Below are 18,309 nucleotides of genomic sequence, written 5' to 3' on the forward strand. Positions count from 1 at the left end.
AGCATTTTAGCTCTTAGCACCGTTGGTTTGATTACCTTTTATAAGAAAGTCGTCTAAAATTGCATTGCATTTACACATAGAGAGAGATTCAGAGCGGTTTGTTCCGCGTTTCAATGCACACTGATCCATCAGCCTTCCCTTTTACTCCAAATTAAACACAGTCACGAATCTAACAGCAGAAGCCTTATAAGAAAAGTAAGATTTATAAGTTCAGGAGATTCATTTACTTCCAACACAGTTATGTTTTGTGTGCATTTTTTTAATTAAAAATATTTATATGTTTTTGTATTTTGTTTTTTTGTTTTTAAAAAAAAAAAACATTTAAACGCATGCATGTAGGCCATTGTACAAAGAAAACGAAGTTGTCCTTCTCGTTCACGCGGAAAGTATTTCCCTGACACTCGCATTTTTCTTTCTTTCTCAGGTTCGCTTCGTTGCCTCTTTCACTCTGAAGTCTCAATAAATTCACAGATACGGAGTGAGGAAGAGACTGTGTGTGTGGGGTTCTGTTGTGCCGTTTTGTTCCGTGACTGTGAGTGAATTAGTTAAAAAGCTCAATCAAAATGTACAAGACGAAGCTGCAGGAGCTTTGCCACCAGAAACGGTGGGTTTTGCCCAGGTACTCCGCCATGAAAGACGGTCCTGATCACATCCCTAGCTTCAAAGCTTCAGTCTCTGTCAATGGCCTTACCTTTGACTCTCTCGTACCCCGCTCTTCTTCCAAACTTGCTCAAAACGAAGCTGCCATGCTCGCTTTTCTCCATTTCACTTCTTCTGATCCGCCATCGCCTTCACCTGCTACAGGTACTCCCTATATCTTTTAGTCAAATGCCGTCCCTGCAATGAAGATTTTCTTCTTGCGATGCAATGGAACCTCTGTTGATTTCTTGTATGGATTTCACTTTCAATTCTGATTATATTTTTGTTTCCTAATTGTTTGATTGGTATAGTTCGTTTACTCTGTTATTATTGTATCTTTCTGTTTCTCAAGGCATTAACTTTTGAGGTCTCACTTCTACATATATAGTACTAAATAACATGTATGCAAATTAACCAAGTAATTTTTTACATTCTTGTACAGCCAGCAGAATTGATCATTTTATTCAAAACACATTCTAGATCGTCCAAGTTTTTGGCAGGGCTGCTTTAAAATTTTCATTGGCCTTTCCCCCGGTTTCTAAGCGATTATTTTCCATTTCAACATTTATATATATGTATCAACCTAATCATTCTTACAGATTTGAATCAACTGCGTAAAAGCCAGCTGCGGAACTATGATCAAAGGAAAAGTTTTGATTCAACTGCTTTTACCATTGAAAGTAGCGGCCTCCCTCATATTCCTTGCATGAACGCTACAAGCTCAGTTGATGATCAACGTTATGAGAGGCCAGCAATTTTCAGCACTTCGAAGGAGGCAGAGCAGGCTGCTGAAAAGGTTTCTTTGATGTCGCTGTCACTTGACAGCCCTCAGAAGGCAAGAATTGTTATAATTTCTGCCATGGCTCTAATCAAACTCATTTTGGGTGCTTTGTGAACATCAAATAGTTATATAGATGTAAGATGTTGGGGGACAGTATTGTCACTTTTTGGAGGGCTTCAAAGTATTAGAGAAAAAGGAATCAAATGTAAGGCCATCAATACGTTTATTGAATAAATAAACTTCTATCATTATTAATACAAATAAAGCATAGCTTGAAGGTCAAGCAGAAAGGCCAAACTAAGATCATGGGACTATATACTGTCCTTCAAAAAATGTCTTTGTGTACAACTTTTTCTGCATGGAAATTTAAAATAGTATTCTCTCTTGATAGATTTATAGCAATCCATTGTAAGAAGTTCAATTCGAAATAAATTTTGTTTTTTTTACATGGTTAACTAATTTACCTGTAGTAATAATATATGAACGTCCAAAAAGTTTAGGTGGTTGATCTGTAATCAAAGTTCATTATGATTGAATCTGGATTTGTATCCTTATCCAGGGTGACTCTGGTCTCTACAAGAATTTACTGCAAGAGTTAGCTCTGAGGGCAGGCTTTTGCATACCAACATATAAAACCATAAAGTCTGGCACAGTTCGCATGCCAACTTTCATCTCTATTGTAGAGGTAGAAGGTAAGGACTTTCATGGTGAGGCGAGGAAATCCAAGAAACAGGCAGAACAGGATGCTGCCAAGGTTGCTTACACTGCGCTTAAAGAAAGTAGGTCGATTCTGCTTCAGTGTTGCATATCTTTTATTTTACAGTAAGGCATGAGATAAGAACCCTTTTGAGATCTAATGCTCAAAATCACAATCGGATTGACTGGATTCCTATCTTTGTGGACTTGGATTTTATGTGCCTTCTGTTTCCCTTTGCCATTTACTCTTTTGTCCAATTCTTCCATATAATGATGTGACGTATGCTTTGTTCTCTTACAAAATCCTTTAGATTCCTCCAATACCAAATTGTTCAGCACTAACAGCAGATGCACAAGAAATTTACAACCCCAACTTCCAGTTTTTCTATAAAAATTGTGGATTTTGTGGTCAGATCATTGGATCTGTTCAATAAAGACATTTGATCCTTAGAGATTTTATCCTATAGCAGTTCCTAGCTTGTTAGTATCAACATTTCTTATATCAGTTGCCTTAGGGATATAGTTTCTTTAAAGAAATGGTTACCCGTCATCACTGATAAATTTAATACTCGGAGAATTTGTGATTCTTCTTTCATTTTCCAGCCAGTCGCATATCACTAACCGCTTATGCATGCTGCATGCATGGCAATCTGTCTCAACAGAAGAGGCTCAAGAACAGAACTTGGATGAGATGCTACCCAGTATGGTTAAAGTCAGCAATGAGATTTCCAATCCATCATTTCTACAGCCATCTGAGGAAGACATGATGAAGAGCATCAAGAGCTTACCATCTTCTGAATCAGTGCATGAATCCCCAGAGAAAGAGTGTCCATCCTCCCCAGAATCCTCACAGCTTGACCTCTCTGCCCTTTCGATTCCAGAGCTCAACAACGCAAAGACTCCTGAAACAAGTAGTTATCTGATTCATGACAGAATCAGGGTTTATACAAGCTTCCCGGATCTTTCACTCCCCGAGGGAATAACTCTTCTGCCAATTAGGGAGAACAGGTGGATTGCTGTGAGTCTGGAATTCCCAGATGAAAAAGATAATTGATGAATGGTGGCAAGAGCTCATTATGCGACCATTTTCTACTCAGCTACCGGTTTGTGGATTAGAATCCCCAGTACTACCTGGGAGGGCCTCACTCCCATTTATTAGAGTTGACGCAGTTGGTTTTTTAACTCTCTTTCTGTTTGGACAATAGTGGTGTTAAGTATCCCTGAGTGCAACTCTTACAGACTTTAAAGCATTTTAGTATATATAGATATTTGTTGGTAAATAATTTAGGAGTCATTTTCACAATATATTGCCTTTGGTCTTACCGAAGAGACATCACGTTTGAGCACGCTTATAATAAATTTTGTCTTTAGGTTTTAAGGAGGTCAAGTCAAGTATAAAAAACAAAGGCGCAGAAACATATTTGTTATATTTGGGAGATGAACCATTAGAACACCCATGTGCTCAACAATGCAAGGTCATAAATGTAAGGTCCATCTCCATTCAAAGTGACAGAGAACCTCAATGCTCTCCTCCTTCTGATATATGTGTGACTGTGTGGAGGCTTGAAGGCAAAATAGTAAATTGACAGAGCTTTGCTCATGGTCATGGGGTTTCCTCCCTTCTGCCAAAAAGTAAATATGTTTTCTGCATGTTATCCTGATTCTGGTCTCACATCTCAGGACATAAACTGGGCCTTCACTAACGGGTTCATCTCCCGTATATGAACGATTTGGGCACATCTCACTGGAAGGAAGATTCTGTTTCGATGTCTTTCTGCAAAGCAATTAAATTTAAAACTATAGACAAGAAGCCGATTGCACTTCCTTGATTTTATATAATGTTCCTTCCAATTCTATTTATAAAACACATTTTAAAAATAATTTTTAATTTAAAATATAGGATACTTTGTAATAATTAAACAACTTTTTTAATTTTACCCTTTTTTGATTAGCGTAAAAGTATTTAATGTAGTTGTATTATTATTTAAAGTCAAGTGTAAAAATGAAACTATATCTCACTTTTTTATGATATCAAAAAAAAATAATTTTTTTTAATATGTGTGAAATGATTGAAAGTATCATATAATAAGAATAAGAGGAAGTCTAAGGTTACAAATTTGGGGAAGAGAAGTAAAAGTGAGCTGAGATGCAACTGTCAAAAGTTTTTAATGCTGAATAATTAAAGCTGTTTAATAATCATCTTATTCTTTTACTGGTTTTATTCATTTTTGTATGCCTACGAGTTTGGCTGTGTGTACGTTGAAAATGAAATACATACGCATGATCAGGAAGGGGTTCACAACTCTTGTTCTTCTGATAATCCTTCAAGAGATGGCTTGTATGCATTCTTAACATATAGCACAAACGCCACAACCAAGAATGCAACCACCAAGTTCATCAGATTCTTCATTTTCTTCAACCTGGCCACCAAATCAGCAACTGCTTTCTTATAATAATCCTCCTGTTCAGCAGCTGATGATGGTGGCCTTAAACTGAGAGTGAAATCTAGAAGCCGAGTCTTCAATCTCGGGACATTATTGGTTCTTCGTGATGGTGTTTTCCCAGAAACTTCATCACCACTCTTTGCTTTTTCTTGACCCTCTTGATGAACAACACTTTTCTCATGAACCCCATTATTTATTTTTCCCTTTTCCTTTGCAAAACCATCACTTGCTGCTGCAGCTTCCTTTTCTTTCTGCTTGGTTTTCCCAGAAACTTCATCAGCACTCGTGAAATCCTCTTGACGACGAACAGTGTTTTTCTCACTACCCCCATCATCAGTTTTTCCCTTTTCCTTTGTAAGATCATCATCTCTTGCTGGTTCATCCACTTTCTGGGTTGCGTCAGAGACTTGACCATCACTCTTTAGTTTTGCTGGATCCTCTAATTTAGCGCCATTTTTCTCAGCATCGTCATCTCTTTCCGGGGACTTAGACGATGGAGAAATGAGTCTGGGAAAATTGATCTTGAGAGTGCCAGCTTCAAACTTGGCGGCGATTTCGTCTGAGTTACAATCAGAAGGAATTGAGAATTCTTTATAAACACGACGCCATCTGTTCCCGCCGATCTGTCGTTGAGCACTTATCTTTAGGATCGGAGCCGAAGTCACTTGAATCTTCAATTGATCCCTTCTAAATCCTATTCAAGTGTTCAAATTATTTTGATCAAACTTCAAGCTTTTCCAAATCAGCAAATGTCAATTTAATTGGTTTCAAAGAAAATATGTTAAACGCATAAAGTAATTCAAGATTTTCTGGGGTCCTCGTGTTTAGTAAATAATCCAGAGTAAAGATGTATTTTTAGGCCTAGACTATTCTCCGAAGCATTCGATGTGCGAAATAATTTAAATATACTATATTTATTCTTGACATTAAATGCCTGAACATTTGAGAATTAAAAATTTTGTGACTTAAATTTCATTAAAAATATCACATATCATGCTAGTTGAATTTGAATTAAAGTATATTTTTATTTTCAAACTTTCACCTTAAACTATTTATTATATAATAATTTTATCTTCAAAATAATTAAAATATAATATATTTTTGAACCCATATGTCATGGTAGGTTGGATTTTTTTTTATCAAAATTAAGTCTTAATCAGTATTTTTAATGTTTAACATTGATGTATTTAATATTCAAAATAAATATGTTACATTTTAATTATTTTAAGGATGAAATTATTATAATAAATAATTTAAAATATTAGATGTTCTTAACGAAAAATTCAAGAATAAAAGTGCGAATCAATTAGTATAAAAAAAGAAATTAAAAGAAAAATTAATTACTTTATCTTAATTTTTTTAGATTTATCCTTATTATTAATTTTGATTTAATTAATTTTTTTCTTGAACTTTAATCATAATTTTGATATAGTATAATGTAATTTTTATAATTCTAACTAATTAACATATTGGTTCATATGTTTTGAAAAATAAAATTATAAGTGTGGAAGTTATTTTGAAAAAATTAAAGGATTAATATTTTAAATTATTAAAATTATAAAAACTGAATTGTAATTGAGTTAAACCTATAAGACTTGATAATTGAATTAAAATTAAAAGGATTAAATGATTAATTTTTATTAAAATAGAAAATATAATAAGACAAAATAATTTGAAAAATGAAATATATTTATTACACTCTTATTTTCTAAAATAAGAAAAGAAATAGAAAATGCTGAAAAAATAATTATAATAATGTGATAAATAAATTTTAAATATATCAACTTAATTCATTCCGACAAAAATCAAGATTTGTTATAAAAAATTTACTCTAGTAAGCCAAAAAGAAAGGTAACAAATAATTAAAAAAAAAACATATGTATTATTTGTAGGTACCTGGCAGCAAAAGAACGAGGACGTGAGAATCATGGTTTGAATGCCATTCAAAAAATGGTTCAATATCTTCATACACAACATTATATGCTCCTGATTCAGCCTTGGCATCCATGGACTATCTTCTTCTTCTTCTTCTTCTTCTTCCTCCTCCTCCTTTTTAGGGTTTGATTGGTTTGATATATGGATGTGGAAATGATCAGATTGAAAGAATGAATATATATAATTTAGTGTGTTTCTTTTGGTGCAAAACAACTCTTGAGATCTGAGGGTGCAAGAAAAACAATATGCCTTAATTGGAGAAACAATATACTTAACATGTACACCATCATCATCATCATCTTGCTGGTGGCCTTTGACAAAAGCCAAATCAATACTCATTCAATTTCTCAATTAATTCTTGCATGTCCATGCTACTTTACGTATGAAATCAATCATTACCTTTTCTATCCCTCACGGAGCTAAGATCCTAAGTCAGAAAACGCAGAACAATATAATTTAAAAATTAATAATTAAAAAAAATATTCTAATTTTTAAATTTAATTACATTAGATAAAAAATACAATAACATAAATAAAATTATACATATTTTATTTGGGCAAAATATATTAAATTTTTTTTTGCCAAAAATATGTTGAGAATGTTGATATAAAGTTTAATTTGAGACCCTCAAATATTTTTTATTGAGTCTAAAGAGTTTAAAATACTAAAAATATAGGATATAAAATTATAAATTTTTCATACTATATATGTAATTTTCCTCATGTGAGGGGGTGCATTTGCTCCCGTCACATCAACATGGCTCCGCCAGTGCTATCCTTCTTTTTTCTATCTTTTCTTAAAAAAATAAGTTAATTAAATTAGACATGTGCCTATTTTTTTAATTAAAATCAAGTGCTCATCTATTCAATATTATAAGATATTTTTAATTAATATAATTTATTAGTAATTAACATGTAAAATTATACATTTTTTTCATATTTATTCACTTTTATTTATCAAGTTTTCTCAATTTAAAATTTATATTATAATTACATCTCAAAAGACTAACCATATCTTATATGTATCTTTAAATGTGATATTTCAGGGGGGAAAAAGCCTTATGATATTAAAAAGGAGGGTAAGAAGTTTTTTCCTCCTACTGCACACAAACATTCAAAATGAACTTTATTTTTGATCCAATTAGTGATGATTTAGACCATAACTCATAAAGTTAGGAGTTTAAATTTCATTGTCAATGTAAAGATTTTATTGACGGACAATTTATAAATACTTTTATAAGTATTATTTGAGTTTGTAGGCATGCACTCGCCTTGATGAGTTTTTGAACTAAATTTATCTAAACTTTATTTTACATAAAAAAGTCACTTTTTAAAAAATGTAACACCATCATTATAAACATATAGTCTTTCTGATTTTAATTATAGGAACTTTTTATCTAATTTGCAAATATTAAAAAAAGAAACTAAGTCCATTATTTGCAAATAACGTGTCATCCATTTGTGATTTTTCTTGAATATTGTCCATTTAATTGGACTGTTGAGACAAAAGTGGGAAGCTTTGCTACCTCTCTATTACCAAATGAAGCACCCATTTTAGTTAAGTAAAAATAAAATATAAGATGCTGGATTTTTCATTTAATCTTAAATGCTCTTTAAACTCTCAAAGCCATATTCCTCATCTCTAGATGATGCTATCTTTTTTAATAGATTTGAATTCAGTGATTGTACTTAATACAGGCATTGAATACCTGTATCATCTCAACCATTAAAATTCAGATCAATAGTTATGAATTTATACTCCATTTAATATTAATAAATGAGTAAATTTATCCTAATCGTTGATCTGAATTTTAATGATTCAGATGGTACAAGCATTCAATGTCTGTATTAAGTGCAGTCACTGAATCTAAATCCCTTGTTTAATAGTAGTTTAACTAGTAATACGCCCGTACATCTTGATTTTTATATAAATTAATATTAAATAAACATTTAGATATTGTACAATATTTTCTATATACGTATAATCATTAAATAATGAATTTTATGAAAATATATTAAATAATTGGGATATTAAAATTTGTTAGTTAGTCAATAATTGGTCCAAGTGAAATGGGTTATATTGCCACTTAAGTACAAGTTTTGAATTCAAATTTATATGAATGTAGAAAACTTTTTATGAGAGTTACCCTTAATTAGGCCTGACAATGCTCAAATGACCTAATCAAATAGTCATATAAAAAAAATTATCAATTGTCATTTACCATTATCTAATCTATTTATAGTATAACATATAAACACATTAAAATGTAATCATGTTTACTTTTTTCCTTTTAAATTAAAGGTCAAAGTTAAGTATGATACCTACTTAATATAAAGTGATGTGGATAGTACGAAATGAGATTATGACAACTGTATTCATATCCAATCATAAAAATAGATAAGGATTGAATTGAGAATAAGCTTCCTCTTTTAAAATTGGTAATATGGGTTGAGCTTGTCAACTCATCAAAAAAGTGGTAGATTAAGTTGGGTATAATAAGAGCTCAATTATAAGTGGGTCATTTTCAACCCGTCATGACTAACCTGCTAGCTTGTAGGGTGGCCCATTTTTCTTTATTTTTTTAAATTACAATCTACTCACACGAATCCTCCTTTCTTCTGTCACTTATCCCAAAATTCATAAAATTAAATACCTTATCCTTCTTCCCTCTTTCAAATGCGCTTTTTATAAATAATCACTATGTATTTTTTTAATACAATCTACTATTTTCTAAATTATAATAACAATGAGAAAATTACTGTTATTTGAAACTTTGAATGAAAACCATATTTTTTTTAACATGATAAAATGTTTTTAAGTCACTAGCATAATATTTTTAACCAACACTGTCTTCCTTATAAATAATGATTAACTTTATTTAAAAATCCTACATTGTTCAAGTTAAAAACAAGAAAAATAATTTTATTGAATAAAATTAATTTAAAAAGTGTTTTTGTGATTTAGAAAATATTTTATTAATATTTGGATGATTAATTTATAGAGAAAAATTAAATTTCATTTATTTAAAAAAATGAATTAAAAAAATAAAAATAAAGAAATCAAAAAAGGGCAGGCTAGTAGGTAGGCCCACCAACTCACCTCTGGCAATATGAGGTAAAAAAATTCTAGTCCCTTGCCACAAGCTAACTAGCAACTAGTAAGTTAGCCTATTTCTTTAACTCTATCTTTTTTTAGTGTTGGAATGTCACGTCCCTTCCTAAACAAAAAAAAAAAAATTATTGTCCTAATCTTTTTTAAAAAAAATATATGATTTAAAATTTTAAAATCATTATTAAAATACATTTTCAATATTATTTCAATATATTTACATATTAAAAATAATAGAAATATAATAATATGAGTCTTCTTAATATTTAGGAATATATATATATATATAACAATGCATTAAAATGTGTGTGTGTAGTTTCTTAGTAAAAAATTTGGATCCAATCTTATCAAAATTTATTTTTAAAAATATTGATGTAACTTAAAATCAATAGGATTGTTCTTTATGTATTGATTATTTTTCTGTCCTTGTAAAATAAGGATAAATCAATAAAATTTATTTTCATTATATTCACAAAAAAATCATTAAATTTATTAAAATTTAAATCTATGTCTAATCTTATTAATATTTACTTAAAAATATTGATATAATTTAAAATCAATTAATACATGCATTATGGTTGATTATTTTTGGAATCTTGCAAATTGAGGGAGAAATCAATAAAAAGAAATTAAAGGACCAATCAACGAAGGAATAATCAATGGTGTCCCTGAAATTCGCTATTTTAGAAATGTAATTATATACTACTGAATACATTAATAATGAGTTGGGAGGAAAAGGTGCCACCAATAATCATTAAATAGTAAATTTTGCACAAAGATATCATACAATTGGATGACAATTGGGGTTTTGGGGATAACATTCTTAACACAATTTCATATGCAAAATAAAAATTAAAGGCCAAGGTTAATTATGATATTTAATTGATATGAATAGTTAAGTGGATAGTAGGAATGATTATGGGATGGATTGAAACAACCCTATTTTGTGTTCCATTATGAAAAAGAATTTTTAAATTTTCATCATGCGTTCCATCCTATCTCGCTCAGAAAGTCGTCCCATCTTATTTGGAATTAGGATAGGACAGGATGAGACTAAGAAATTTCATAAAAAATTATCATTATCATTTTTGAAGACATAGTGGAAATACTCAAGGTATGGTTAATTTGTTTTGCAGTGCATATGATTTTTGTTAACTCATTTCCTAGATCAACAAACTTTTTTATCAAATAAAGTTAGAGTTTATACATCATTGTTAATCAATAGCAGACTCCCTTTTTCCTATTTTTTACATAGCCCTTTACTAATAAAAATTCAATTTTTATTTCTATTTTCCTTCAAAAGTTGTCTTCTAAACTTAATATAATGGATAGTAGTAAAAAATCATATCAATATTTTAAAGAGGTAGACGTGTTTAAAAATCTCAATATATTCTATAACTCTATTTTTATACTCAATGAAAATGAAATTATATACTCCCTCCATTGAAAAATGTAAGGTATTTTTAATTGAATCTTACCCCCAATAAAGTAGTTACATGTCTTTAAATTAATCATATCTTTTCTTATTTATGCCTATTTAATAGGGTGTTTCAACTTAAAATAAATATAAAGTGATTTATTTAATAGGAATACTTTTTAAAAAAAAGGCAATGATTATACTTTAAAAGATCAAAAATTTCTTACATTTTTTAACATCCAACCTCTAAAAAAATGTTTTATATTTTTAAATGGATGGAATATATAATAACAAAAGAAAATTAAAATTGATATATTTTTAAAATAATTGAAAATCTCTCACACACACACATATTGAAAATTAATTATGAATATTTGAACCTAAATTTTAATGATAGAAGACCCATGATGCACGTAATGGCTACTAAGACAGAGTCATCATTGAACCTAAATTTTAAATATGGAAACCAAACTTTTTGTAAAAATTAGTCAATTGCAGCCATGATACGGTAAAGTGTATGCATAACAATATAAATGTTTGGCATCCTTAAACTATATAGTTTCACCTAACCTATATAGTTGCATATCAATTGTAAACAAATGTAAATAGGCAAAAATACACCATCACAACACATACAATGAACTTGAATACAGAGTAATGCACTGTGGCAGACGTACTCTGTGCCGTGGCGTGTTACTCTTTGTGCCACGCGCCATGTGCTGAGGCGTGTTGCATGAATTTTCACTGATTCTGCTGTCAAAATGACAGTAGAATTAGACTTTCGACCCGCCCCGATTCTCCATTTAACGTTCGAATGATATGATCTAGGTGTCTACAGAAAACTCTTTTCCTATATTAACTAATGGCATGGGTTTTACTTCCAAAACACATCACACAAAGAAGTTGGACATCCAAACGCAATTTAACCACTTTTTAATACTTTTATATAAAATAGGTGTCCAAAACCCTCAATAAATGTCAAAAGCTTTTCCTAACACCTGAATCAAATCCAATGGACTTAGGACTACTAATACAACATGTCACAAGCATTGAAACATCATTATAATTGAAATTCACTCCTTAAACCCAATTTACCAAAAACAAAGGGGGAGGTAAAATAGCATTTTATTAAACTCAAATCATTCAAAGCATGCTCAAATCTTTATTTATACACTTGCACTAGTATTTTGGCCTTATATATATATATATATGTGAAAAAAAATACCCAAAGGCTGAGGGTCCAAAATATAATTCTAACATTTTTAACAACCAAAATAGTATAAGTGAGGTAATATGCATCCTAGAATTGGCAATTTATATTCTATTACACAAATACATCAAAACTAGAGGCATATTAGAATGAATGTACTAATTTCCCACCTCTTTAGTCTTCTCCCTCTCAACACCAGAGCTAGAGCTTGAAAAGTATTAAATAAGAGAGGTGAGTCTAATTACTCAGTAACCAAGATTAAACCTACCCTATGCAATTATATATTAATTATAAAATAATTGCATGCACAACAAGATCAAATTTATAAAACATTTCCCCATATATCACATTTTATCATTTATCACTCTATAGCTTCTTTACTCACACATCTATGTGCATTGTCGTCATATTCTCAGATATGTGATAAGACCCATACTCTTGCAACTTGCTAACACTTAGCTTTGTGACACATCATATATTTATTTAGGCAATGATCAACCAGCCTTATATCCTCTTTATTTCCTCAGACTGAAACATTAGGCTAGAATATGGATTAGGGCTTCGTTCGTGTGACTGGACTACCTAAGCTCACCAATTGTGAGATGTGACTCGGTCAAAGATCACAGAACTCACTTTCAGACCATGACTTCCTCCATTCTCAAATCCCTAGGGTGTCTCATACTCTAGGCTATTCTCCTTATTGAACCGTTGGAGATAGCTAGGTTCTAATCCTTCGACAAATTATAGAACAATCCCTCGACAAACAGTAAGACAAGGCTATAGCCCCCGTGCATTGGAGGGCAGCCTAATTACCATATGAATTTTCTCTACTCCTAAATCCTTAAGCGAACTCCTGCTACTGATCATGCCATAATTATTACTCACTTGAGTTTACTTTTTCGCTTTCATTTACTCACTATACCACAACCACGTTAGGCTCACGACCTTGCCTTATCCAAGTGTGTATCCCCATCCTTTTCTCAAATTCATTTCATGACTAACACACAAATATCTCGACTCATCTTTGCATAAATTTTCAAAACATAAGCATTTTCATAATAAAATCCTTTTGACTTTGCATTTTGCATTTCAAGCCAAAATAACATTGTGTTCAATCAAATGTTCATACACTCAATGAAAACTAATGTATAATATTACATAAAAATCAATCTCATGCATGTAATATTCACCATTAGCATTCAAACAATTAATTAACATACAACTATCCAAAGTAGAGTTTTCCCCCGGTTGCTTCAAATCTTTGAGAGGTTAAAGGTTTACCTCTCAATCAATTAGCTTCCAAGTTTGGATTTTCACTCCAATAGGTGACCAAGAGTCAAAATTACAATCAGCCAAGTTGAATTCCATCAACACAGCAAACTTAAACAATTGAACCCTCAATTTCTACTTCTAAATTGCCCAACCTTTACCTTACAAGAGGTGGAGCCTAATCATTGGGTTTAATAATTACCTTTAGCTTTCAATAGTATTAATGAGCTATTAAATTCTTATTAATGGCATCATAAACTTCCAACCATCCATAATAAATGAGATTTTTGGACATTTATGGTGCCTAATAACCCAAAACACCAAAACTCATCATACCAAAGTTTGAATACTCTAATCTACCCCCATTAACTCCATTCGAGTTAACAAATTTGAATCCATAACCTATGTGGATCGAATTCCCACTTCCACTATCAAACCCTAACCATAAACTCATAAATGTGGAAGAAAAAGGGAGATTAATGGGTATGATACTTACCTTGGGTATTTGTAGCCTTCAAAATACTCTCAAAGTGATCCCCAAGCAAACCCTAGTAGAGCATTAGCACACCTCTCCTTTCTCTCCTTTCTTTTCTTTCTTTTTCTATCTCATTTCACGTCTGATAAAGTGTAGAAAATGGCCATGCGTTGCAGCGGACGCACAACGTATCGTGACGCATGGCACAAAGAGGTCCTCCCTCACTCAGAGATGGCTATGTGCCACAGTGGATGATTTATGCGCCGCGGCATGTGGCACAGCAACTTTAACTCTTTCTTTTCTTCTCGTTTCGATGCCTGAGTGGACTGCCTCGATGCCGGACTCATAACTAGGGCTAAAATAGCATCAAACATGATTGTTAGACCTCTCTGGCCACACACCATTTCAATTTACTTAATTACCCTAATTAAGTTTAATTAATAAGGTAATTAAAACTCGAGATGTTACAGATAGAGCCCTATCTAATGTTATAGCCCATGGTTTCAATCAGAGGAAATCAGAAGGGTATAAAGTTGGTTAATCATTGCCCATGTAGACTTATGATGTGTCACATGATTGTGATGTGGCAAGTTGCATGGATAATGGGTCATGATCACATGTCTAAATGTATTATGACAATATACCTAATGTATGTGAGATGTAAATGGGTTAAAGGTATATTGATAAATTTTGATATGTGGTTGAACATGGTTTAAGAATTTATTTTCATATGCATATGTTTAATTTACAATTGATATATAACTGTATAAGGTAGGTTTTACCTTGGTTACTGAGTAGCAAGACTTACCCTTTTTCTTTAACATTTTGAAGCTTTAGCTCTGGTACTAAGAGGGACATAGCTACTAAGGCCTAGGAATCTGTGTATTCCTTTAGTATGCCTCTTGTATCTATTTATTTTATATAGTAAAATATGATTGCTAATTCTAGGTTGCATAGCGTTGTACTTGTACCATTTTATTGTTGCAAATATTTGAATTGTATTTTGGCCCTTGAGTAATTGTGTATGATGACATATATATATATATATATATGTTGATAAGGCAAAGATACTAGTGCAAGTGTATAAATAATGTTTTGAATATGTTTAGATTGGTTTTAATGCAATGAAATGAAAATTTGCTCCCTTTTTGTTTTTGGCGAAAAAGGGGTTAAGGAGTGATTTTGTGTTTTAATGGTAATTAAGTGCGTGTGACGTGTTGTATTGATAGTCCTAGGTTTAATGGATATGATTTGCTTGTTAGGAATAGCTTTTGACACTTGTTTATGAGTTTTGGACACCATTTTTGTGTGAAAGTTGTAAAAGGTGGTAAAAATGTATTTGAGTATCTAACTTCTTGGTGTGACTTATTTTAAAAATGAAACCCATGCCATTAATTAGTTTATAGAAAGAGATTTTCATAGATACCTATATCAAGTCATTCAGACGTCAGATAGAGAATTAGGTTACATTGAAAGTTCCTTGATTCTACTATCTGCTATCATTTGCATCCAACATACTATGGTGTAGAGTGCTTGAGTCATGGCGCATGGCATAGAGAGTAACACACCGCGGTGCAGCGTGTACGAGCCACGACACATTATCCTATATCATAGCAAACTTATTGATTTTCAACTATTTTCATTCTTTTTCACTCCTCTGATATATCCTATGCTTCCATAACTTATTTTCACTATAATATAAGAAATTATGATTGATTTAGACTCTTTTTTATTAAGAAAAATTAGTATTCCTTGATTTTGAATTAAAATTTGGTAATCACCTTTATGGGTTAATCCTTTGATTACCATAAGTTTATTTAATTAATTGTGTTTAGTAGTGAGGGATTTTACATTCCCAATTCCAATGGTCACTACCAATATCACGTGGATTTAAACAATTACTTCCTCCTTATGCGAACTCTCACTAATGATCATGCCATGCACAACTCACATGTTTATGCATCCACTCAACTAATTCATGTCATATTAATTTTGCAAACCCAAACTCATGTATTCCACAAATCGCATATCAATTAGCCATTTTTACAACACGCTATCAATTGAAAATAACAATCATTCATAGATAGCATGCATAAGGGTTTCATTTTTAAAATAATTCCACAACTTCACAAGTTCAACATTTGCCACAAATTGCATCAATAGTTTCAAAATATAATTCATAATTCAAATCAACCCCTTTTTAACAAATAATTAATTAATATTCAACTATATAAATTAGGTTTTTCTCGGTTACTTTAAACCTTTGAGAGGTCAAAGGTTTACCCCTCTAAATATCAACTTCCAAAGTTTCTCATAAGTTTGAATGATGCCAATAACAATGATCTACAATTAAAACATAAGGATATTGTCATTATCCTATTTTATGGGTTTACTAACATTAATCTTCACATTCTTTATTCTATCAATCTCATAATTTACCATGTATTCATACCCAATGGATTCACTAGGTTTCATTGACTCACCTTACTACCATTGAGTATTTAAACAACCATTAATGAGCCTTAAACACTCCCAACAATCATATTAATTACAAAATTTGCATAAAAATAACTTACCCTAACTAACTCTTAATAAAATCATTAATGTAGGGTTTATCTACCATAAACAATTCTCATTGTATTCATTTTAACAAATAGGTTCAGATCCATAGCTCTTATGGACCAAAAATTAATTTTGCAGCTCAACTTTAACTCAAATCTTTACAAATATGGGGGAGAAATGAAGAGAGATGCATAAACTACCTACCTTAGGTATTGAAAAGCTTCAAACTATCATCAACAATCATTAAGGTCACACCTCAGTAGAGTATTGGGCGTGTTCTTTGTTTTCTCCCTTCACTCTTCTTTGATTCACATGCAAAAGGCAACTAATAAAGTTAAGATTTTGGCTATGTGCCGTAGCACACGCAGCCTCCCATTGTGATACATGGCACAAAAAAGCTTGTTACATTTAAATCTGCCTATGTGCACCACGGTGGATTGATCACATGCCATGGCATCTGGCATAAAGGGCTTCCTCTTACTTCTTCTTTCTCTTTTCTTGCCCGGGTGGCCTGACTTCATTTCAGATTCACTTTTAGGGCTGTAATCATAATTAATTACACCAATTAGGCCCATTTGGCCACACATCTCATTAATGCACTAATTACACTTATTAGGTTAATAAATCATGCTTAATTTTCTCAGATGTTCCACTTTAGCCTCTTGATTTAATGTGTGTGTATATATATACATGAAGTAATCTTCAATGTCTAACTTGCTACCAATGACTCAAATCTTAGTTGTAACCAGTAAAGATAAAGAGGTAGCACCGCTTTTGGAAATAGACAAGTAGGTCTCCAAAAGTGGATGCGATCTTATATTAAAGGCCAGATCAAAGTCTTTGTTGGGCTTTTGGATTAGATTTGGAGAGTGTAGTTTTTAGTAGCAAAATAAAGTTTAAATGAAACTATGGTAAAATTGCCCACAAATCTTTCTTAGAAATTTTGTTTATAAATCAAGTCCAGCTTAAAAAAAATCAATGACTGCCTTGTTTGGATTGATTAAAATAGACTAAAAAATGACAAGTTCTTTTTTGTCATTATTTTGTTCATAAGTCAAGTACAACTACTTAAAGCTTAGGCACCATTTGGGTATTGCACTTTTCACATCCTAAAAGTATTTTCTCACTTTTGAGATGTGAAAAGTTGTTTGGGTATAATTTAAAAAGATTAAATGTGCTTTCTGAAAGCTCTTCTGGGATGAGCTAAATGTGCTTTTTTAAAAGCTACATTTTGTTACTTTTAAAAAGTATGATCTTATTTGACTATACTATCCTAAATTTAATCTCTTATTTTTTATTTAAAAAATAGTTAATTCATTAAAAAATATAATTATCATTTAAATAATAATAATAATAATAATAATTAAATATCAAGTTTTTAGCATTATAAATTAAATAATTAATTATGTTAATTTTTAGCATTAATGTATAATAAAAATAATAAATCTTTATCACATTTTTTTAAAATTACAAATTTTAAAAGTACAAATAATTAAAGATCAAGTTTTTAACATTATAAATCAAATTTTATATTATTTAAAATATTTATCATATTTTTTAAATATTTTAAATATATTACATTTGTATACCAAAAATTACAAATTATCGTAAGTTAATATTCTTTTTGGTAATTGTACATTCAAAACCACATTTCACCATCATAATTCAAACAACTTTTAGTGTTTTAAACTGGCTTTTGAAAAAATATATTCAAATATAAATTAAATTTTGTCACAATAACTGACTTTCATTATACTAACTTTTGTCAAATGA

General features: G+C 31.0%; 2 protein-coding genes across 3 annotated transcripts; one reads left to right on the top strand and one right to left on the bottom strand.

Moving 5' to 3' along the window:
• The first annotated feature begins 455 nt into the window (after positions 1–455).
• On the top strand, positions 456–3,170 carry LOC129302836 (double-stranded RNA-binding protein 1-like). The gene is made up of 4 exons (XM_054941702.1): positions 456–804; positions 1,239–1,474; positions 1,980–2,242; positions 2,651–3,170. Exons 1-4 carry the CDS (start codon positions 564–566, stop codon positions 3,168–3,170), a joined length of 1,260 nt encoding a protein of 419 aa, XP_054797677.1. The 5' UTR covers positions 456–563.
• Positions 3,171–3,493: 323 nt separating this feature from the next.
• On the bottom strand, positions 3,494–6,619 carry LOC129302272 (inactive protein RESTRICTED TEV MOVEMENT 2-like). Of its 2 annotated transcripts, XM_054941036.1 has the most exons (3): positions 6,457–6,619; positions 4,395–5,254; positions 3,494–3,890 (listed from the first exon to the last, which is right to left on the bottom strand). In XM_054941036.1, exons 1-2 carry the CDS (start codon positions 6,566–6,568, stop codon positions 4,413–4,415), a joined length of 954 nt encoding a protein of 317 aa, XP_054797011.1. In that variant the 5' UTR covers positions 6,569–6,619; the 3' UTR covers positions 3,494–3,890; positions 4,395–4,412. The 2 variants fall into 2 exon arrangements, with proteins under 2 accessions (XP_054797011.1, XP_054797010.1); XM_054941035.1 differs by lacking the exon at positions 3,494–3,890 and having other exon boundaries at positions 4,296–5,254.
• Positions 6,620–18,309: the final 11,690 nt, after the last annotated feature.

The sequence above is a fragment of the Prosopis cineraria genome, unplaced genomic scaffold (assembly GCF_029017545.1).
Source record: "Prosopis cineraria cultivar Desert tree isolate PC_DT_omini unplaced genomic scaffold, ASM2901754v1 PC2, whole genome shotgun sequence".
NCBI classification, from domain to species: Eukaryota; Viridiplantae; Streptophyta; class Magnoliopsida; order Fabales; family Fabaceae; genus Prosopis; species Prosopis cineraria.

Excerpts from the sequence above, each read along its gene's own strand:
- LOC129302272 (XM_054941036.1), bottom strand. The coding sequence starts at position 6,568 with ATGGATGCCAAGGCTGAATCAGGAGCATATAATGTTGTGTATGAAGAT. Across the intron at positions 5,255-6,456 it reads CCTCGTTCTTTTGCTGCCAG|GATTTAGAAGGGATCAATTG; the intron begins GTACCTACAAAT and ends ACACTTGAATAG.
- LOC129302836 (XM_054941702.1), top strand. The coding sequence starts at position 564 with ATGTACAAGACGAAGCTGCAGGAGCTTTGCCACCAGAAACGGTGGGTT. Across the intron at positions 805-1,238 it reads ATCGCCTTCACCTGCTACAG|ATTTGAATCAACTGCGTAAA; the intron begins GTACTCCCTATA and ends TCATTCTTACAG. Across the intron at positions 2,243-2,650 it reads TGCATATCTTTTATTTTACA|AAATGGTTACCCGTCATCAC; the intron begins GTAAGGCATGAG and ends GTTTCTTTAAAG.